Source organism: Athalia rosae, chromosome 2 (genome assembly GCF_917208135.1).
Source record: "Athalia rosae chromosome 2, iyAthRosa1.1, whole genome shotgun sequence".
NCBI classification, from domain to species: domain Eukaryota; kingdom Metazoa; phylum Arthropoda; class Insecta; order Hymenoptera; family Athaliidae; genus Athalia; species Athalia rosae.
Genome location: NC_064027.1, coordinates 26,828,204 through 26,852,675, shown reverse-complemented (window position 1 = coordinate 26,852,675; position 24,472 = coordinate 26,828,204). Strand labels below are relative to the sequence as shown.

Genomic DNA, 24,472 nt, shown 5'->3' with positions numbered 1-24,472 from the left:
ATAATAATAATAATAAAACTAACCACGAACTAACCCCGGGAACGTTTACGGTATTTGTTTTAGACGGTGAGATCAAGTTTTATTTTACGGTTGTGACGTGAATTCCGTAGAAATATATGTGTATACATCTATATGCCTTTATATGTACACTTTGCTATAAAGCAAATAGTTTGAGTTTCAACTTTACGCTGAGAACGAAGAAGTACATGTGTACTTTATGACGCCAATGGTACGGCAGTACTGCTCCCTTCTTTTCACGACGATGTAAAACTTGAACGGATCTCTTAGTTTGATGTTTTTAAAGCTTTAGTGAACGTGGAACACATCACCTGAGATAACAACCCCGCAGCCGATTCAATCCAACACCTCAAACTACTGCAGGAAGCACGTCATATACCGTTTCGTGAAACGATAATTTTTTCGACGAAAAAAACAATTTCCATCTCCTGTTCCGACTTTTTTTTCAAATCTCCTCTCAATCGCGCAATCTCCACGAAGTGTAGATCCAAAGGCTCGTGAGCCGCACAGTCGAGGAACAGACAGAGAATACTTTTGTAATCCGAGTAGAATCAAGTTTGTTCTCAGTCTGATCGAAGTCGTAGCGAAGTGCGGGCGTGTCTCGTTTAACACCCCCTACCCTAAAGGTGGAAAGTGTCTCCCGAGCTTGGGAGAAATAATGGCGAGTGATGAAAGAGAAATTAAAAAAAAGAGATAATGCTCGAATCGAATCCACAGGATTGTTTTTACCTTCGTCGAGTCTGCGGTCGATCTATCTCCGAAATTATCGCATTGTCCTTTTCACGGTGAGAGTCGGAGAATTGGATGTACTTTCTGATCTTATACGTAACTTCGATGGTGATAATTTCGCGAAGATTTAAATTCGGGTAAGTATACCTATATATTTTAGATTGAGAATAAAGATAAAAATAAAGTAAAGGGGTATCCTTCTAACAAATGCGACTACGTCATGCAGGTATTAATCTCAGGGTCCAAAAATTGGATAAAATCTCACGTGAAATATGGAGTTCGAAGAGCTGGAGATAATATCGTTACGTTAAAAGTAACCAGCTGGCATTTTGCGCGCGTATTAAAAAGAGAAAAGTAAAATGCGGAAGAAAAGGAGTAGAAAAAAAAAAAAGCACATGTATAAAAAGAAGAAGGAGAAGAAGGATGGAATATAAAGGGGGCTGGAACAAGGATAAGGAAGAAAAGATAAGAAATATGCTGACTTCCAAAAGACAAAGTTTCCCATCTAAACGAAGCGACGTTACCAACCCGTTCTTGGTCGAGCCCGTTTGGAAAATGTAGCAGCAGTAGCAGCAGCTTAGAGTAAGAATTGCATTTTGTTACTACTACTACCACCACCACTACGACAACTATACCTCCTGCATATAAACGTTGGTTGAATAATTTCGAACCGTAAATATTCTTCCTTTCCATTACTTGACGCCCCCTGCAGTAACAGCAGGCCATGTATTATATGTATATGCAAAATTACATAGTTAAATTTTACACATAGATACTTAGATTACATAGAATACGTACGCGTACTGTATATACATACCTATGTAGAATTTCAGAAAGACTGACAAAATGTGCCGGCACTTAATACCGACCTTGAAGTAGTGGAAGAGCTTATTTAATTTTCTTGGTGAAAATTCCCGGTGATATCTCACCTCTTAAAAACGTGACCGAAATGAGGAAGGAAGAAAAAGAAATAAAATGAAATGAAAATACCAGGATAAATTTATCCCGACATTTTTCACTATATAAAATAATATATGATTTCGAAGAGTTTTTTTTCCCCGAGGGTGAACCGACTTTGAGAATCGCTCACACGTAGGTACATCGGAATATCCGGCAGACGTTTCGCCTTACTTATTTCCCATTAACCGGCTTCGTCGATGGTAACGACAGCAATGGCAACGGTACGTTCAATTCCGGAGGCTGAAGTGTTCTCGAATTAGGTAAAAAGGTAAAAGAAGGGAAACTAGAAACAAAAAAGGAAGAAAAAAAAAAAAAAAGGTGAAACAGAAGCTATTTCCGATAAAGTAAATACGGCAAATAAATATTTTCCAGTTCACGTGGATATATCCCCCGAGCTTCCAGTGTATAGCGGCAACACCTCAAGGATAACTCGAAGCTGCGTCTTCTTTCCGCGGTTTTTTTTTTTTTTTTTTTTTCTTTTTTTTTCTCCTCTTCGACGAGACGTCGAGTAAAGAGGATTGGATTTCTTTTACGTCGATAGGATGAGCAATTTAGGTTGGGTAAGGTTGGCTCGGATAAGTTTCGATACGTATCCAGCAAATTCAAGTAGGTATACCGTACGCCGTACGAAACGCACTATCTCATGAAATATAATAAGAATATGTAAAGAGAATGGAGGACAAAAAAAAAATGTCAATTTCTACGGATGTCCCTGAGGAGGTTAAGGTCACACGACGACGAGAAGATTCTTCCTCTTTTTGTGGACGAGAAGAGAGAGAACAAGGGAGAGGAGAAAATGTTGATTGAACGTCGACGTTGTTTTTTCTTCGTCATTCCGATTCTCCTCGAGTGTCTCTCGCGAACATCATCGTATACGTATGTTTTATCCCAAATTATTGTTGTTGTTGTTGTTGTCGTTGTTCGGGGGAGAAAAATCTTGCCTTGTCATAATCCCTATGCTCGTTACGATTCCATGCAACCGACAAACGTCGCGTATCCTAGACTCGAAAGTCTGCTGGGAAATCAAACGACTACCGTGCAACAGGGTGCTGCGACACGAAGGGAAAAAAAATAGAGGGAAAAGAGAAAAGTAATGGAGAAAGAAGAACATCGTGTAACGAAGAAAACTTACACGAATATTAAAGTTCTGTGATTCACACTCGGAGATTCACGGAGAACTGAATCACGGGAATTCGTATAATTAAATCGAAGGGGAGATTCTAGGTGAAAAATTATAGTCGTCCAATTCGCTGTATCCTAATGTTATATTCTAACTTGGGAAACACGAATCCGTCGACTGAATTAAGCCACGACCAACACCGATGGAGATATCTCCAGTTTTTTTGCTTTAAAAAGCAAAAAATAAATCTCCTCGCACTAACTTCACTGTTAGTTTTCACTAGTTTTCAATTAGTAGGACCTAATAGTTTCAATATTTATTCGAGTGAACAAACGAGAAATCGATCAACTCGACGCCATAACTTAGGGTGACGTAATACGATAACTAACCAGGAATTTTATACAAGTTGTTTTTATAATTCTTATTTTGGATCGTTAAACTTGTCGATGCCGCTGCAGGAGGGGCTGACTGTGCACTAATAATTGCGGTAGAGCTTTTCTACCTTTTCATTAGAAATTCTAATCATGGCGTAATTCGCCCATTAACAGTTGGGGGTTTTCTACCGGTTGTACCCTAATAAGATTTTACTTGGTAAGTCGTTCGTTTCTCTCCAAGTTGCCGATCAACTGTTGCGTAACGTAATTTTACGGATAACGAATATATTAGCAAATTTCACATTCCACTCATCCAAATCTGGTTAATTAATTTATATTTTCTTCTCCATAATAAATGTAAACAAATTTTTACTAACATCGTTGAAACAGTTATCGATTACCCCCCAATTAATCACGATGATTTTTTTTTCGTTTAATTTCATATCCTACCTCGAGAAAAAATAATCGCAGGCACATCCGATGAAACTTGACAAGTTTATATTCATGTAATATAGGGATGTGCATGTATACCTATATACGATGTTGTCTCTACGGTCTATTACGTCAGGGTGACAGGAAGCAAAGGATCTTAGCATACAAACAAGGTTCCCTGCGCGGCAACGACGGAGAGGAGAAGAAGAAGCGGGAAGAGGACGAGAAGTAGGAGGTGGCGGCGGGAAAGTGGAATCAGCCACGGAGCCCCCTGGGACTCTTGTGGGATGAGATGCCACCAAAGGACCTGGCTGGTACACCTATGTATGAACGTGATTTCCATGATAAACGTGACGCCCTTGTTACCCAACATCGGATCATCGCTTGTCCAGCTACTTCAATCGCTTCGGCGAACAAGAATTAACGTGCCACGCTCTCCGATATTTTTGCGTTCGAGTATTCATTTCATTTCGCGCAAAAATTTCGGTGCAAACTATCCCAGTCCAGCGTTATCGAACGTAAATCGGAATGGTTTTTTATTCGAATGTTTCCGCTTGAAACGACCAACATCAAACACTTCGTAAGTTGGAGATAAAGGAATACGTTGATGCTTGAAACGGAATTTGAAACTTCGCTTCAAACTGCTACGTGCAGATTTTCCTCGTCAAATTGCAAAGTGAATTACTGTAATGTAGTTTCAGCGAACAAAAATTAGCATCTCTCGCGGATTATGTTTTTGTTTGAAATGTCTGATTTCGAATTAGAATGTCTCGAAAGTTTTTGGAAAAATGTACTTCACCGGTTGACGGAACTTTCCAGTTGAAATCACAGCTCGAATATGCTTTTATTTGCACGATTTTTCCGTTCAAAATTTCAGTTCCTTGTTGAGAGAATCAAAAACAAGAAAAAACAAAAAAAAAACAACAACACAAACAGGAATACCTAACGAAGAAAGATTAAATATTGTAGACTAAATTCGAAGGAACCAGCAAATACCGGCAGACTGAAGCTTCAATTATACCGTTTCTCGAAATTATAAGTTGAAAATTTCGTTGCTTCGTGCGGTGCTTTAAATTCGAATGATCACTCCGCGTAGATTTTACGAATAAAATCGTGCACGCGGACTGAATCGACACAGAGAATTTTTAAGTCGCCATTCCAAGCCGAGAAAATGTTGGGGAGGAGAATAATTTCGTTTAAAAACGGAGCTGACTTATCCGGAGAATCTATAAGGATCTTTCGATTTCCTCCTTAGAGAATTGGTAATATTCTAGAGATAGAGAAAAATTGCGTCAGCTGGTTAAACTCTCAACGTTCAACAATGCTCTGCTCGTGGCGCTTATTCGATTGCCAAAACATTGGAATCTGGGACGCTATGACGATTGGGAGACTTCGATTATCGATGTATAATTTTTTTTTTTTCTAAGTATCAACGCTTCGTATCTATCAAATGAGTCTACGAATTTTCTGAAATTATGCCCAACACCAGACCGTCGAAATATTTTTCCGATCTTTTCCAAAAGAATTTACCTCTCCATAAGAACAAAAGATCAGCGATGAGAAAAATCGCGAGTCTAATCCAGAGTCAGAGTGGGGCGCTGATTGGATTGGCACGAAATGCCCAGTATATGTAGTCTTATTCTAAAATTGAAGATGAACGGCTGCAATGTACACCAACTTCCATTTGAGAGAAGACTCTCGGCTCTTAAACCTTAATTAATACTGACAGATTTCCATTCCCTTCAGGGCTTCTTTCTTCTCGTCCTTGTACCTGCGATCCTCCTCTTTCTTCGGTTTACAACGTCCCACTCTTACTGTTGGATAAATAATTAGCGAGTAAATCCGTCGGGAATATCCCCCGGGATAGGAAGCGAAAATCAAGGGCTACAAAATTTTCCGTGTATATTTGGCTGGTGGGTTGCTAAGAGAACGGTATACGCATACTCGTGCTCGAATACATAGCAACGAAAATATAATAAATACATTTCCGAGGCGAAGCAATATCTACTCGAACATAGACGCGGAATACTTGAAAAGTCACAACCGCACCCCAAGAAACTTCCTATACAGTATGCGGTACTTATAAGTTTACGAGTCAAGTGGTAACGATAAGATATGGGCAGCCCGCCATAGTGAAAATCCGTGTCGAGAGGGTCAACTGGTGTAATAAAATTCACCTTCGTATAAGACCTATGTTGCTGCACGGTGGTCAGTGTAGCTCTGCAGAGTCCTCCCTTTTTCGAATAACCTACTGGACAGATATAAAGGTAGCCCGTGTTATTTCCGCTACTGAAAATGAAGAACGGTGAAATTTTTCACCGATGAAAAGCGGCGAAAGCTCCGATGGTTTCATTTCGAAAGATTTTCGAGCGGGTGACGAAGGGGAAAAAATTTGCGAGCAATTCGAATGCGGCTCGAAAATCCGAAGGGTGAAATTTATCGGTGGCGAAAAAGAGAAGGTTTCCTCGGGATCGCGGATCGCAGATAAAATCTGTCGCAAATTAGCTACCAAATTTTCGAGGATCGAAGTTTGACAAAAAGCCAGACTCGTTACCCTCCGAATGTCGTAGAAAATTTGATAATCTCAAATTACCGGTTCGGTCGATTTGCTTGGGTCAGAATTTGCATGTACATATATATACATATGTATGTCAAATCGAACGTAGTTTCTAAATTGAAAAAGTTTTCACTTTTGAAAAAATATCTGAAAAATTGCACTTCCTCGTTACCATGTAGTCTCGCAAAATTGCAAAAGAAAGAAATGAGATATTTCCTCTTTCTTGAGAGCAACGTGCATCTAGGTATTATATCTGCGACGAAAATGAAACAATGTTAAAGTCTGTACTAAATCAAATATAATTCATACCATCCTCGTGCGCAACACACAAAATTAAACTACACGTACTCCAACATAAACTTCTCTGGTATACATGCGGTCAAATTTATTACATCGCATTATAGATTATCTGCAAGCAAAGCCAAAACAAAGTTTCCTAAGGTGAAGGCTACAGTGAAGTTAAGGTATGCATAAGGTAAAATAAGAGGAGAAAGATGCTCTTTCCGTTTGTCCAAGCATAATTCATATCTATCTATATACCATGTGTACCGTGATATTCGTTCAATTTAATGCATGCAAATAATCTCATATCCTACAGCCACGGAATCCGCAATTCCGGCGTTATCTTCAACGAGCGATTTATTCATTTGAATTATTGTCCGGTGCACGTCTACATGAAAATTAGATTTACATTTATGCGAAAAGAAATAAATGTTGAATTATTCCGGCGATATTTGCAGTAGGTGTAAAACAATGGTAATTATCAGTTCCGAATTAATTAATTACTTGGTATACTTCTTAACGCGGTGAAGAGAATATAACGAAGGTAGGGAGAGTCATAGCAATATGGACGACGGTTGTTCGCGTTCAACTTCCTCGAAGATATCTATGGTTGGCTATGTTTTATATACTATATATATATGTGTATGTATATACATATATATATACATACGTACCTACGGTAACTGGAGGATTTATCTTGAACCTGAGTGATAAATTGCAGAACTTTCATTCTTTGCTCTTATCGCGGGAGTCGCAGAGAACTTATCCTTTAAAGTGGCGGTGGTGATGGTGGTGGAATGAGGGGAAAAAAGGGGGCAAGACACGATTCTAATATTGAGATGAAAAATACTATAGGTACGCGGCGGTCGTTCTAATGGTTATTTCCTCAACCATAATATCTGACCTTCGAATATATCCGCGCAATTAAGAACGCCGCGAGGATACATAATTTTCAATCCATTAATTTTCGTTCGGGAGGATACAGGAAACATATCTGTCGAAATAAAGGTTCCACTTCTGAATAAATAAGTGTCCATAAATTACATAGAGCAAGTTCTTCGAAGTCTCCACAAATTGTGATATACATAGTTATGTAGAGTAATATCCTATCCATACTTTCCTCACGCCCTGATTAATTAATTCACAGAAGATTGATTTCATTAATACCGAGGAGGGATAACGTCAGCTCGCAACTCGTTGATAAACTTTCGAATACTTTCGTACCAAATAAAGGATATCAAGAGTAAAAAGAAATAGAAATAAAAATATTGATGTACAGGGTAGCCGATTTCTAGGGCAGAAAAATTTTTAAACGAAACTCGTTGAAAGCACACCGGTACTTTGGTCCGAGTTCTTTTGCTTCGCGAGATATTTTAGTTTGGAGTTTTTCAGACGTGCCACCCTGTATGCACGCACATGGAAAAAAGGAACCCAACAAAAATGTAAAATTCTGAGAGGTTTTTTCAGTTCGAAGTTGAATCAAAGGTTCGATATATAAATATATATTCTACAGTTATTGTGAATCCCCCATTTTGCCGTCAGCTTTCTGGGCTCATGTGGATGAGTTATAGATTCAGGTTTCGACGGTTCTGACATGTAATTTCCTCTCTGAAATATACATATATACGTATATATATATATACATATACGTACGTATCCATCCACTTATGCGTACATACATATTGAATGCATACCTTAGCTCGATTCGAAATGTACAATTTTCGAACACTTAAAATTGAAAGAAAAAAAGGTTTTTTTTTTTTCGTTTTAAACAAGTACGGTTGCGCTGTGGTAAAATTTTTCGAAATCGTGTAACTGAAAAACCTTCGGTACCTACTTATAATCTTGTTGAACAAGGAACTTATCTAGAGGAGGGTTTTGCCATCCCGTTGAAACAATACAAACATCCCCGTTTTTCTCATTCAACGGGTTACCGCTGGCTCTCGCGTCCTTCCACTCCAGCTCGTTAAGTTCTTTTGTTTACATTAATTCCCACCTTTATCCTGCGGACTCCGACACGTCGAGGTCCGACACTCCATCTTTGTTCTCTATTCGCGAAAGGTGTTGCGCGTATATAAGGTGAACAAAAAGAGGGAAGCTCCTTGATAACTGATGAGAAAACCTAATTTGAAAAATAATAGTCAAAGACTATGGTTTAATTTTGAATAATTGTCGCAGTCGCGATCTTTTATAGAATCAAATTTAGCGAAATCATCGTCGTGATTTTTTTAGAAATGAACAATTTATTTGTACCGCGAACGTTAATGTTTTCGGACAGTTTGTACGTCGATTCATTTTACTCATTGTTAGCAATCTTGAAAATACAAAATCAAGAACAAGAGCAACAACACCGAGTCTATTTTATCATCATGCACCCAGCGAAAACCGATACAATCTAAACTTTTAAATAACCCCACTGCCGTTCGAAGCGGTTGCAAAAGCAATTTCATGTGGTTTTACTTGCGTGCTGCAGCAAGAGGATCGTATCTTGTTTATAGGGATACAGAATATAGATACTTGAACACGCGCATAGGTCGATATCGATCGGCTTAACATACAGCCCGAGATACAGCCACTGCAATTATATTCCTTTTATTCGAATCCTGTAAATCGATAACTTTATTTATTTATTCAACGGTTTCGACCGATCAGCTTACAATCGTATACGAAACAAATAAGATTGAAGAAAAAACCTTCTTTTCTCGCGTTTCAGTTTCAGAAGGACATAATGATTTATTCACAATTCATACATACAACAGTTTTATTAAAAGCAAAATAACATTATTTTCCTCCAAGCTTATCGGATAATTTATACATATGTATATTAACGCAGTACTTTGTAGTAGGTCACACTTGAGGGCGAAAAGAGAAGAACACAGTATGTAAAATTAGGCATTTATAATGTCCGTTCGAATTTCTTATTCGTTGTTTTATTGTTTTTTATTTTTTCTTGTGATTCAAAAACATCAAGCATACTCCGTTGCTCTCGTCGATTTATGAAGATTATTTGTTATTATAAGATATAACTGCACAGTGCTCGAATAGTAAGGCAAAGTGAACATTTAAATTTTTTTAAAACTGAAACATTCGTTACACCCTTGGTAATGTTACAAGTCATTTACACTTAACGATTAAAACGATAACATGTCAGCTAAATGTGGCCATTCAAAATGAAATAATAACGATGATATCGGTAATGATAGTAATAATAATAATAATAATAATAATAATAATAATAATAATAATAATAATAATAATAATAATAATAATAATAATAATAATAATAATAATAATAATAATAATAATAATAATAATAATAATAATAATAATAATAATAATAATAATAATAATAATAAGGACTAATGAACAATAATTAGTGATCGCTTTGTTGCATCGAGAACAGAGTGAAAAAAAATAGACGACACACTTATGATCCAGAACTCAATTCGAAAAGCCGATGCCGAGGTAATGTTCGATTTTAATGGATTGGACGCGTGAATATTCACAAACATGTTCATGAAAAGTGTGTTTATACATAAGGTCTCGTATCGATAATAATAAATATTAAGAATCCATAAAAATTATTATTGAATTTCCTATGAATGAGATGATTCATGTTTCGCAAGATCCGAAACCCCTAAGAAGTATTTTTTACAAGTGTTGCATGGAATCGGTTCGATAGTAGATCTGTTTGCGGTATGATGCCGCATGTGGGTGAGCAAAAGTTTTTCACCAAGAGATCTGAAATCGCAAATACCGCAAACAAATTTCAAGTGTTCCAGTTTGAAGTGGTTCATTACCTCGGTAACAGAATTAAATGGTTTCATACACAGACTACACGTCATGGAACGTAGTCCAGAACGATTTTTCATCTTTTTAACAGGCAATGGTGAGACTGTTCTACAGTCTGAACAATATTTGTCAGTTTCGGGAGAGGGAGTGTCTGCGCTTCTTGGAAAAAATGATACCTTGCATTTTTTACATACCGAACATTTCTGTTCATTCGTGCGTTTAGAAACTACATCTTTGTCGGATAATGATAGACCACCGGTTGAAGCCTGGTTTTCCGATCTGTGTGACTTCATATGTTCCACTAATTTGATTCTTTCGGAGAATAATAATTTGCAATAACTGCAACAAACGGCAGAGACAAACTTCCATGTATGTGTTTTACTAGAGGGAGCATCCTCATGGTTTAATGATTGTGGTAACGTGGTACCAGAAGCCTCGCCATTTTGTTCCGAGTTATTGGACGACGATGATACAGTCGCCGATTGACACAAAATATTTGAATTGCTAATCTTATCGGTATTAGGACTTACTTCTATTCTGTAGGAACTATATGTGATCGAATAGTCATCAGTACCGGAAACTTTTGTATCAATATTGGGAAATAATTTCACTAGATTGGTATTTTTAATTTTAGCATCGTTCGTGTTACTGATTTTCGGATTCAGATGAACGGTCTGCTGTTCGGAAACCACCGCACTGCAGCCCACACTCGGTTTAATACTTGTGAGCTGTTTTTGATTTTCATCAAAAAAATTTCTACCAGACGGCAGTACTTGGTTTGAAGTTTGCACTACTTTGATAGTAGTATTTTTAACACGACTACCAAGATTATAATCAGCAGAATTCAACGCAGGTTGAAGTGACAATTGATCAACTGAACTTTCCGGAGGATTCGCTTTCCCTCTTTTTCGCGATTTTTTACTTTTTTCGTCCTTAGATAGGGTGGTTGTTGAGCTAGGCTGGACGCACATTGAATCTTCACTAGTGATGGCAAGATGTTCTCCTGTTTTACGATTTTCCGTATTTTTTTTCAGAAGGCCAATTCGAGGGATTGAATTACCTGGACGAAGGTCACGAGCAGAAGGCCCAGATTTTTTTTTCTGTTCGGTAGTTTTATTTTGCCTATTGTTGGTAAATTGATTTTCCGTTCCTATCTTATCAACCAAGATCTGATGAGGTCTTCCATTTCCTTCGCCTTGGATTATTGAATCGTTATTGGCTATTGAAACGTTAAATTCTTCCAATAAATCCCCTTCACGTTTCTTCAAATATTTTACTCTCCGCTGCCGTCCTTCGTTTCGGTGATATTTCTCTTTATTTTTCGATATCAGTGATGTATCGGGGGGCGGTTTCACCCTCACTCTTCCAATTTTCAGTAACTGTTGATCTATAGATAATTTGGTTGGCAATACCAAAGCGTTTTCAGTTTCCTCTATTGAATTCTCATTTCCCGATGATTGTGCTGGTTTTCCCCTCGATTCGCCTCCGTGAATTCTTCTCTCATGCAATAGAACAGAATTCTTGCTCAGAAACTCAGCGTTGCACATGGTGCATTTGAGTCTATCCCTGAGGAGGCAAGATTTATCGTGATTCTTCAAAGACTGTTGAGTGTCAAATTTTTCCAGGCAAATGTCACATTCGATTGATTCCGAGTAAATGACGTATTGAGATTCACCTTTCAGTGATAGTAACGAATCTGACTGAACATCACTATCAATGGCTTGTTTTTTCGTCTGTCCATCTTGACACAGTTGACTATTTGGATTTGTTTTCTGATTTTCAGCATAATCCACGATCGCCGAGATGTGATGCGATGTACCATCAGAATGATCATTGGGTTCAGTACTGACGTTATGAGAATTCTTCGAGCAATCTGTTTCAGGTTCGGTCGAGGGTTCAGTGCTATTTGAATCCTTCCAATCGAACGTATGATCATGTATAACGTGTGCTCTTAAAACGTCGTTAGTACGAAATTTGTGCTTACAAATGAGACAAAGGTATTTTGATGAATTTGTGTAATATGCCTGATAAGCATGTTTTCTCATGTGAACATCCAATGAAATATCATCGTTGAAAATTTGCTTACAATAATCACAACGAGACGATGATAGTTTAGCTGGCACTTTACGGTTGAGCCCGATCTTTCGGAAGAATAAAACGACCCCCTCTCCGTTTATTGTTTTCGGATTATTTAATACGTTTGCAGTCGTTTCTGATTCCTTCTTCCAACTGAACTGAGGACCATGCAGATGCAATCCGTGAATTTTCAATTGTTCCAATGACGTAAAATCTTCGTGACAAATGTTGCATTCGTGCTCATAAATCATTTCATTGTCATCTCGGGTATGTTTAAGTTTATGAGTCATCAGATGATGGCTCTTCACAAATTTTCTTTCGCAAACATCGCATTCCTCCTTACCTTCGTTGGAAAACTCCCATTCGTGGTTGAGCAGATCATATGGATCATAAAAACTCATTTTGCAAGTAGTGCATTTGTATTCAGGTAAAGTATGAGTCCAAGTCGTCGCCGGTGTCGATTCATCAATGATTTTGTTTTCACATTTTTCGTTGCCTTTGATCATATCTTGATTGTCACTACTGTCTTGAAATTTTAATACAAACTTGTTCACCTCGAAAATCCGATCAGATAATGGATTTGATGAATTTTGTTCAGTCTTCATCAATGCATCAACTTTTATTTCCCGTGCGGTGTGAAAGTGTCCGATATGTGCTTGTAATAACAATTCGTCCGGGAATGTGCAATTACAAATGTCACAACAATGCTTGAATGACTTGAGTTTTTTGACATCATGTGCCTGGGTCTGGTGATATCTAAGCATATATTTACATTCGAATGTTTCGCCGCAAGCATTACAAATTGAACGTGGTCCCAAAGTTTTCGAGTAGTACCGCATGTGCTTATCCAAACGTTTCGCATTATCGAATCTTAATTTACAGATTTGACATTGATAATATTTGATGTTATGGAAATGTGAGAGATGGATTCTCAAAAATTTCTTATTGTAAAAACCCTGCTTGCAAATCTCACATCTTACTCTATGGAATGGTAATATTTTCGGATTGTGGGCTGATTTCATGTGCGTTAGTAACATGGTTTTCAATGCGAATCTGAGTCCACATATGTTACAAGTATTCTTACCCCATATCGAATAACGTTTTTCATGAAGTTTCAAACTATTGATACAACAACAATTCAGTCCGCACACATTACATTTGTTGTCATAAAATTGTCGTGGTTTTCTTCTATGTTTAGAAAGCAGATTGTTCGTAACTCTTGCGAGAAGCTCGGACCTCTTACCGATAAGCGATCTTCTAACGCATTGCTTATCGTGTTTACAATGCTTTTCTGACTTGACGATTTCTTCATTTCTAGAAGAAGACTTGAGCCTGACATTTTTATTACAAGTTAACTTCCGGATTGGCTTAATGCGCCTTACGGTCCTAACATGAGTTACTTTTAAAATATCTCTAGCCTTGTTTTGTTCCGTACACTTGAGTGTACTATGCGGAATACATTGGTGATTTTTTAATTGATCATCGTCCTGAAACACGCGAACACAATCGGTACATTTCACATTTTCGTTGAAACGCAGACTAGAACACGTTCTCGTGTTATCATTCAATACTGGAACGAGTGGGGAACTATCAGACAATTGCTGTTTATCTTGAATGTCGTGTGATCCCACCTTCGATGTTTCCGGGTATCTGAGGGGCTTGCATTTGAAGCAATATTTCCGCAGACAAAGGATACCAATGTTTCGGTTACATTTCCGACAAAATTTTTTGATATGTTGTTTTTCTAATCTTCGATGATGATTACTCAAGTGAGCTTTCATTTTGGCGATACCAAATACAGGAACGTGACACACACAGCATTCGATGATACCACTAACGGACTTAAGGTGGATTGAGATATAATGGTCAATTAAATCGAGTTCATGACTAAATGCCTGATCGCATAAAATACAGTTAATTGGCTTGGGTTTTACATTTTTCCATCTACAATTTGAACCCAGACAAGAACTTTCGTGGAATGATTTCGCACAGTATCCACAAACGTTCTCAACTTTGTCTTTACCAGAATTTTCCTTGGGACTACGATTGCCGCGAGTTGTAGTTTTTTTTAAAGGTAACATCAGAGTATTCGAATCATTCCGGTCATCATCCGGCTTAGAACTTGGTGTCTCAAGAGATACTGATCTCGACGAGCTTTCGCAAGGATTTGATACAGAAGCCTTATTACCTTCTGATGTTGAATTTTTAATATTTTCTTTATTCATTAAAACCGATTCCAATTGCTCGTCTTTGAATGACCTGCTTCTGGTTCGTCGAAGCGGCATGCTTCGCATCTTCGGACTCTTCGTTTCATCATTTTCGTATTCTCTCGTGAGAACCTTCTTCCGCGTAGTTTTTTCAACTATTCTTGTCTTCCGACTTACCTTCAGCGCTGAAGGTTCCATATTTGGAGTATCAACGATGGGTTCTTTATTGTCGGTATCTGCTAAAATCACGGGTGACGAGTGTGTTGATTTTCCAGCGCTTCCATCAAAATGACGATTGCCAAGTCTGCTTTCGCGATTCTTCTTGTCTTGTTTCACTTTAGAAGTCTTATATTTGGCGTCATCGGCATCAATTTGACGAATATTGTTCAACGTTGTCGCGACATTGTCAGTATTTTTTTGTGAGCCATTGTTACGGTTATTTTTTTGAATTTGCAACTTTTCCGACAGCGAATTGTCCCTCGTACCTTCTTCAATTGAATCATCTGAATCAGCAATTGGTTTCTTGTGTGAATGCAATATATGTTGAATCAATGAGTTCTTTACACTAAAACAAGCTGTACAAAACGTACATTTATGTTTAGACAATGTCCCATTCGGTGTTACAGAATGCGCACGTTTGACATGTTTTAATAGCAATTCATTTTTGCTAAAACTTGCATTACACAAGTCACACTGAAAAGAACCACTAGCAGAGTAATAAGACAAATGCACTCGCAGGGTTTTAGCATTTCGGAAGGACATACCACAATCTTCACATTTATGAATCACGTTATTCCTCGATTCATTAACACCTTTTCGCAAACTTGTAGCAGTCTTATTTGTGATATCCCTTTTCATGCGCGTCTTCAAATGATTATTCGTACTAATTAAACGAAATTTAACACTTTTACGAACTTTTTGAAATTTTGACGATGACGATGAATTTTTTAAAAGCTTGCTCTCCTTAGGTTTGAATCTCTTCTCTGCGTTCGATGCTCCGTGTGTTACGGGTTCTTCGCTGCTGACCCTTTTTCTTTTTTTCCCAACAGTGTTACAGTTATCGTCAGTGTTTGTCAAAGAATCATGAATTTTTGATATCAGTTTTGGATCAGACTTCGTGTGGCTTGTGCCAGGTGCTTTCATCGAATCACCATTGGCTTGAAATTTGATAGTCTTATTATTGTGGACTGAAGAGACACATGGTCTTTCATCAACCATCTCAGTTTCGTCGTTTTCAACAACTGCATCTTCTGGTTCTTGTTTTATTTTCAATGGTTCGCCTCGCTGAAATAATGCGAAAACGAATTGCTGTTGATGCCATGTAATTATCTTCATGTTACAAAATAAAGAAAAATAAGTATCAAAAAGTTAGATCAATGCATCTGATATATCTTTAATAAAATAAAACGAAATTCAAATGTCTGACACAGAATACGATTATGTCCTGACAATATTTTTCTGTGGGCTTGGTCAGATTTTTCTTCTGTACTGTGATCAAACCATGAAATCAACTTTGTGCTCTAGCATCAACAAGAGGGTGATGATAGAGAAAAATAATACTGTCAAGAAGTCGTGAAATCTATTTCCTATCCTGTCTGAAACTTATTTACCATTCAGAACCCAACAGAGCTATAAACTCAGAGCAAAACGGATATGATAGAATCAAGTGATAGGTAAGCCAAAGTGATATGTAAGACCAATAAGAGAACACCCAACATTCGTGATATATGTCTGAATATACCAGAGCATGTTTGTCAGGTTGGCTCATTGGTAGTGTTCAATGCTCAATTCAACAGCAAGAATAAAATTCCTAGGTGTAAATCAAGCACTCAATCTAATATGTAGAGACTACAACAGTGCAAGGTTTCAATGTCATGAATACATCCAAGAGTAAAGGCTGGCTGTGTGAAATATAAGGAGCATTGACTGGAATCACCAGATATCTTTTGTACATCCATCTGATCATTGGCAAAAAAAAACTTAGATGAACTTCAAATATTACACATGCATCAAATCCATTGTATGATAAATCACACAAAGGAAATCTCAAAAAATGTATATTCGTATACATAATTAGCGACAATCAATATTGACTTACCTTTGATCGAATATCGGAATTTTCATCACCCCACAAAATCTTGGCATCTAATACTCTCTCATATGCAATAGATCGAGCCATAGTGATATTCAAACATAAAAAGAGAACCTAGTTGTCAACTTTCGAAAAAAAATTTCCAACAAAACGGAGTTCTTCTGAGTACAAATGTTACTAGTCTTAGTCTTGTTAGTTTGGCAGTACTGTATCGACTTTAAAAATCTATTCTAGGTTATGTACTTGGTGTATTATTAGAAAAATACACTAATATCATTTTTATATCTGTTGAATTTGTCACACAGCTGTCACACATAGAGGCAACAGAAACTTTCCGTTTTTACTCAATACACTACGAAAACATATATGCAATAATAATGAAGAAGGCTAAACTAAACATAAATATATGGGGAATATAGCGATGAAAGCCTACATAATACACGGCCCCATGTATAGCGGCCAAACACCTTCCTACCAACCAACGCTTTCTGGTTTCTTATATTACTGCGTCAATGCATTGCGCACATTGCTGCTACTAGGCGGAACGTACGACCATTCCAACGTCTCTCGAACCCCTCTCTATGTTCGACAGCTCTCCTACCATCACACAGACAACAAACACATCCCAACTCGATAAGACACCACCCTACTCTCGGCCGTTATGAAGGCTTAGTTGGTTCGTCAGATTCCTACAAACGATATTACCGACCGAGAAATCATACGAGAAACAAGTGAACTACGATCTCCCTCTATCTAGTTCTTTTCTGTCTCTCTTTCTCTTATCCTGCGAATATCATTTGCGATCAATGAAATGAAATATTGATAATTCTTGGAAATACGAGATTCGCATTGATTATTTTGAATCCATCACTTTGCGTCACTCCATCAACCTGTATTGCAACCCTTCCTCCTAATGAACTGTAAAATTTTCTTAATCTTCTCTGCTTACGGAAGCACGAAGAAAGAAAAGAGCGTAGCGCAGGCTTCACGATACGAGAATATTTAAAGTGGCAATTTATTCACAGATTTCTCAAATATACTTAATCTTAAAGTGCGTTCTTAGACCAGGAATATGCCTGCGTTCGCTATTAATCTTGCAATCGCCAATTCTTGTCCTGAAAGATGACTTAAAGATCATTATGTTCAGTTGGAATTGAATATTCACTTCTTATCGCTATTAATATATCTTCATTATTATCAGAGTCAATGCATTGGTTATTTCAAATGTTATGACGTACATAAAACTAAACTAAACAAATTCTTGGATCACAGATCCGCGACAACAAAGTGGTAGATATTCATATTGGTTCATATTCTTTCTGTGACAAGCAAAGCTTTATGCTGACACATGTACATTTATAATATCTAACGTCAGCAGCACTATAATATTTGCATCGGATCAAAAGTTCTTGATTTCTCTAACTGAACTAATATACATGGCAGGGACATCCATTCCAACTGCCGAGAATGATCAAAGTTCGAATGTTCAAATAATTCTGGAAGACCTATTTGTGGACTTTGTACGTATGTCCGTATCCAAGCTTTACTCTCAATTTCTATAATGAATGAGTCAAGTGTCTATAATTGATCTGAATATTATTTTCTACAGACTTATGTATTTTTTTGAATTGCATTCCATTTCGATAGCGTGCACGCATGTACGGTGTATGTATACGTATACGAGTATGCAAGTGTCACAGTTATTGAAAATTCAGAATGATATTACGATATACAAGATGAATAGATAGTACCACCGAGGTATAGACCAGTTCTGAAATTTGAGGAAGCATTCAGGTCTTGAACGGAAATAGAAAATTGGCCGATTGCTGCAATAGAGAGCTGAACGATTGGGGGGGAGCTGTTCGGTGGACTGGATCTGAACATGACCATTTCACGTGAGAAGAAAGGAGTAGAAACTGGATGATCGTGTCTGAATCAAGCAATCGAGAATCCATCGACTCGTTCATCGTGGGTAGTACTTCGGGTTATACGAGATACAGAACGGTATACGCCCCATTTGTGAGGAAACTTTACACCAACGCCAACTGTCTGGACTATAATAGTTTTTCTGAGATGATTTTAATTTTTATTATCTACAGATGTCTGTAGTAGCTTTTGAATTACACTTCAAAAGCACTACCAGCAGCACGATGTGCGCGTCCATAAATCACGATGATCGAAAACGATGCTATTTTCAAAACTGATGCTCGCGCCTCGCGATATTCCTTATCATACTCCTAAATTCATGAAATCATATATCGACTGCACACCAAACCAATATGGTGTGTACATAATACGGTATTATAGTTATGCATATAGGTTAGCTAAGATCGTTAAATCTACATAATACACAGGTTATTAATCGAATTTATCGGGGAATAGGATTACCGTCATGCAGCTAGTCCGAAGCCGAAAACCCTCCAGACAGACTATGAATCAAAAATAATTCGGATTAACCTCAACGATCAGGATCCATAAAATTTATGTTATTACTCCGATCCACCATATCAATGGAGACACCCTGTAGACTCTGAATCATTTTTTCACATATCGAGGATCTGAAGAGTGAATTTCACGTTTATATCTTTAGCGAAATTGCGGTGCACGGAGGGTTGTTTGGTGAATTTGTTCATTTTTTCGTGTACGTCGTCAATTGAATAAAAAAAATTTTAACCGGAAAAGAGATTGAACCGCAGTGGATTTCATTCAGTGCGGTTTTTTCTTCTCCTCACTCTTTTCCATTTCACCATCCCTTCACTTAGTTCTTTCCTGGTACACCACCTTTCAAAATCCGCGATATTAAATTAATTACGTTAATTAGTCAGAAAGAGGTTGGTAATATCTAGAGGTTGGAGGTCGAGTAGATTTTATCCTCTTACGCAAAGTAATTGGCTTTAAGACCACCACGGATTTATATTTTATCATCTCAACTCAGGGGGTTGAAAAGTGGGAAAAAAGGGGCAAGGGACGAAGAGGGTGGATGAGGGGGGGTAGTGACTGGTAGAGAAAATTTATGAAGATACTGTGGTAGTATATAAGTACTAACGACTCGCTCAAGACTTCTGTTAGTAATTAGCGTTATTAATTCTAACACGGTGCTGCAAAACGTGAAATCTGTTATAACAGTTATCATTTTTCATCCCCACTATTATAATATTCTTATTTCTTGCGAATCGCAACTATAGACCGAGTGAAAGGGAGATAAATCGAAGTGCAAAAACATAAAAAAAAAATATAATTTAACTACCCAAAACTTTACGGTCTAATTTCAACGTATTGTTAGCTTATTTTTCCGTCTTTCTTTTACTGTACCAAAACTCTCTATCCCGACTACATAATTCACAGATTCACTGGAATTTAAAGGGGGAAAAAATAGTTTGAATCGTAAAATCTTTCAAACTGCTAGAAGGGGTTTGAGGAGAACGAGGTATTAAACAAAGCCGCTAGCTGGTGGTGTAAAAACTTATCTGCCTTTGCGTGTTAAGGTTAACAAAATAAAAGAAATGAAACAATGGGAGTTGTAAAAACAGAGTGAAACATAGCGATGGAATTATCACCATCGTAAAACCAAAACAAAAGTATATGTATACACGTTTCAGAGTTTAATTCCCTTCTATTACGGGGTAGGTATGTAACATGTTAAAATTGTTTCGCATCAATTGCAACCGGAGTGAGCATAGCAATGGACGTGTAGGTATACATGTAGATAAAACGTTAAAATTACGTGGTGGAAAAAAGCAAAAATGCGAAAGAGCGAAAGAGCGGTGTTACAGCGAAAAGCGAAAACAAAAGTAGCCGGCTATTTTAGAAGCATGGTAAAGAGTTGCTGGTACCGGTACTGGTGGTGGTACCGGTGCCAGTGGTGGTTGTCCGACCGTGTCAAATTAATGACGACGTTAACAAATTAGAGAACGGCGTTGGACAATGGAAAATAACAGAAAAGAGATAGGGGGCAAAAGAGAAAAGGGAAAAGGGAAAAGGGGCGAGGGGAAAGAGGCGATGGAAGCAGCCATGAGAGCCCCCCGGGGTATCTAGGAAAAATAAAATCGTAAATACTTTTACTCATTAGGGGTGATAAATGTTGGAAAGCATGCGGTACCGTCTCTCATATATCATAACGATACTTTGCTACACCCACACACGTGACGTGCAGACACAACGTATGCGAGGATAATTTTTCCAAAAAAAAAAAAAAACCCCACACACTTAAAAACTAGTGTACTTTTGTTATCGCATAACAAATCACGTACAGGATTAACAAATTAGAGGAATTACTCGCATCGATCATACTCCGCCTTCGGAAGAAAATTTGACAGACAGTCGGACAGTCGGTACATTTTTTTTTCCTCTCAAAAAGACAAACAAATTAAGCGTACAAAATTAATTCTGTTGTTTTCCCCGTTTGTTTATCTTGTTTTGAATCACCTAACGAAAGACCAATGAATGTACGTAGAATTCAAATCAGTAAATGGATCTGATCAATCACAATTCTCGTCGGAATGAAAAATTGTCAATCTATATTTGTCAAATGGGTATCAATTTATTTTATTTTGTTTTATTTCATTTCACGTGTTACCCCAATCTACGCATAACAATGACGATGAATAACGATCAATTAATCGAACGATTGTACTGAAATTTTAATAAATAGAAAAAAAAGAAAATCCCCAACCAATAGGATGTGAATCGTACGTAGTCTCGAAATTGCACGTATGAAACCTTGGTACACCCGCTTTATATTATAATGTACCTAACCATTTCCACTTCTCGTTGTTAATCGCGTTCTTGCTTATAGTATTACAGTCACTGATTTCAAACTAGTTTCGAAGTAACTTCGACCAAAGATCCAAAAGCACCAACAACAAGGAACAACAACAATTACGCAAACACTGCCCTCCGACCACTTTATACTATCTAGTATGCCTATGTTTCTATGTATGTATAACGTCTAGATTAGCGAATTCTGTTCCGCTGATGTCGAAGTTTCTGACTTCCCTCAACTCAAATCTGTTGGGTCAGGTTTCCCTCCATCTTTTGCCAACGCTCCGATCGTTCGATCTGAATCAAATGCTTCCAAATATATGACGGTAATAACTACCAAAGGCCATCGATAATCCTTACAATCTTTCGGTATTTCGTGAAGTTTATCTTTTCGAAGAAAATGTTAAAAAACGAGACGAATGCTTTTAGAAATATTCCCATTATTTTTCAAGTAATTTTCGTCAACTACCAATGATCAGAAGATGAGTGGATGAAAGAAATGAATTTCAAAAAATCTATAACCTTTTTATCTCATATCAACTTCCATGATGAAAAATATCCGTATCTTAATTAACAAATTTCCTTCACCATTGCTATCCGCATACAGTTATACGTTAATTAATACAGCTGACGTTATTCATCATTTTGAAAACAAGACACACGATACTGAAAAAGTGAAAAGGTAAAAAACAAATTTACATCATCGATCACCTTTTTGTGGAGTACGGCGAGTGAGCCCGCTGAATGAGAGTTTATGGTACCCGTGACATACTGGGTATACAATGTATAACGCAGTGAACTCAAATAAGGTTCGTGTACAGCCGAAGGTTGAAAATATGAAAACATGTATGACATGTATATCGGAACAAGAACCCTAAAAGAAGAAACAAAAAAAAAACAACAACAAAAATTACTTTTATGCCCTAAATAAATTGGAAACTCCTCGTCGAACCCCCGGAGCGATGTCGTGAACAATAACCCGTAATTTGAAAACAGCTGCACGTAACCTGCAGAGTCTTTTTATTATTCCTTTCAATTAACGAAAGCAATGTTAAAATTTTGGTGTTACCGAATACACGATGTATCTGTTTCCGTTTGTTTTATGTTTGTTTTTTCATCTCATACATTCGACGAATGTACAGCGCCGAGTTTCGGTTCCGCTTCATTATTTTCAAATCTCTGTCTCCTCATTTTCGGCTGTTCGTGAAAATGCAACATTGCCCCAATGGGTCGCAGCGACAATTTATTACAAAATTATCCGTCTGTCGGGTCACTCAAACGATCTGAGAATTCAATTAACTGAGATTATCACAGGTAAATGTACGTACATGCATTCACGTTGCTTTCAAAAGAGGAAATGAAGAGATGAGTTGTGCATGGGAATGCGTGTAGCGTGTCCACCGTCCGCAGAGGTGGTTTAACAAGGTTTTGCGTTATGCGGTAGTTTCCGTTTTCTCTTCAAAGCTTGTTATAAGCCAACAAAATCAAACGGGCGTACAGTGGTCGCGATTATCTCCAAATTGTTAATTAAATTTACCAAAAGCGAGAGTGGTGTAAATTTTCAAAATTTTCTGCCACCTCCAAGAAGTAAACCGAATAAACTGCTTTGAGAAAAAAAAAAAAAAAGAGGAACGTAAAAAATATACAAGTCTAAATATTCTCGTTATTCAAAAAAACTTGCGCGTTGTATATATGTAAATGAATAATGTGCGGTATATATGTATATTTATTTCTGAACAGTTTTACTCGAGCCGTTAGAATGAAGCCCCCTTTTTGAGTTAGAATTTTGATGATCGTTTACATAGCTATTTACATTTGTCTACCTTATCCCTTCACCTTCTTATTTCCACTTCAATCACCTTACACACTCTCTGTAAAAAACGGTCTGCCAACATCGATCATAATTTCAAATTTTTCCTTCAAATTCAAATTTCAAAAGTTTACACGTGCAAAACTTCGAAGAATATTGCCCTTCTTTGACCTTCTTACCCGCCCTCGCTTGACTCCCCTTGCTTTAAATACCTCTGTCATATTACTTGAAATTTTTTTAATCGCAAAACTTTTTCAAACGACATATTAATTTAACCGAGGAAATTTTTCAAGAAATTACTTTGATACCGCGCGAATAGATTTCGCTACGATCGATGAAATTGCATTCGATCAATTTCATGTATCAATATTGTGTAACACGTTACGTGGAATGTAGTAGATGCGATGATGTTATACCAAATAATATAGCTGTCGGTAACATTGATAATTCAGGGGTCTCTGGTTCTGTTTCGTATCAGAATTTCGCGAATGTAGCGACACAACTTCCCACAATATAGTATTACGAATATTTGTGTGTACGTGGTACGTGCTACGTATGTATATATGTACACGTACGACCGAACCACCTATCCATCGATATCATCTCAATTCCGCTCGACAGGTCTGCAGCCTGTCAATAATGGCCAGGACGTGAATAAAATGGCCATAACTCTACTTTACCTTGATCATCACGCCATATCACACCTTTCCATATACACCTTTCGATATTCTATTTTTCATATTTCAGGTGGATGTACGTTAAAAATTCATTTTCTCTCCGTTACCACCGCTACCATAAAACTCAATCAACCTTTCAACTATAAATCATGGTTACTGCGGTGATACGACAACGCGATTACGATTAAGCAAATATCCCTTCAGCGCTATTGAAAAACGGGACTTACTTGTTAGATTCGTGTTCCGGCAAATTGTCTTTACCGAAACAAAATCTGATTGCACAAACGTAGCCGAAACCACATGTCTCGTGGCGGCAATATGCATGAATAAATTTACGCTTTCATGAATATTTTTCCAATTTTTAGCCACGTCCGGTCGATGATAGCAAAAAAAAGAGCTAACCTACGCCTCCCCAAAGCCACTTCTACTGCAAATCCGAATCTCCCATAGCTTCTTATTCTTTGGAAAACACCTCGACTGAGATGCTCTCGAATATATTCAAGACGACGCTGGATTGATTTGAGGTATGGTCGGATTGAATTTAGATTCGTCTTGATTCGGGTCAAGTCTGGACGACTTGAATCA

At 37.5% G+C, this 24,472-nt stretch overlaps 1 protein-coding gene and 1 long non-coding RNA gene across 2 annotated transcripts; one reads left to right on the top strand and one right to left on the bottom strand.

The window, feature by feature from the left end:
• The first annotated feature begins 292 nt into the window (after positions 1–292).
• Positions 293–3,502, top strand: LOC125500080. Its single transcript, XR_007277263.1, has 3 exons — positions 293–884; positions 974–1,329; positions 1,581–3,502. It is a non-coding gene; the product is annotated as an uncharacterized LOC125500080 (long non-coding RNA).
• A 6,296-nt stretch (positions 3,503–9,798) lies between these two features.
• Positions 9,799–17,126, bottom strand: LOC105687738 (zinc finger protein 423-like). The gene is made up of 2 exons (XM_012403591.3): positions 16,646–17,126; positions 9,799–15,831 (listed from the first exon to the last, which is right to left on the bottom strand). Exons 1-2 carry the CDS (start codon positions 16,724–16,726, stop codon positions 10,069–10,071), a joined length of 5,844 nt encoding a protein of 1,947 aa, XP_012259014.2. The 5' UTR covers positions 16,727–17,126; the 3' UTR covers positions 9,799–10,068.
• Between the last annotated feature and the right edge of the window lie 7,346 nt (positions 17,127–24,472).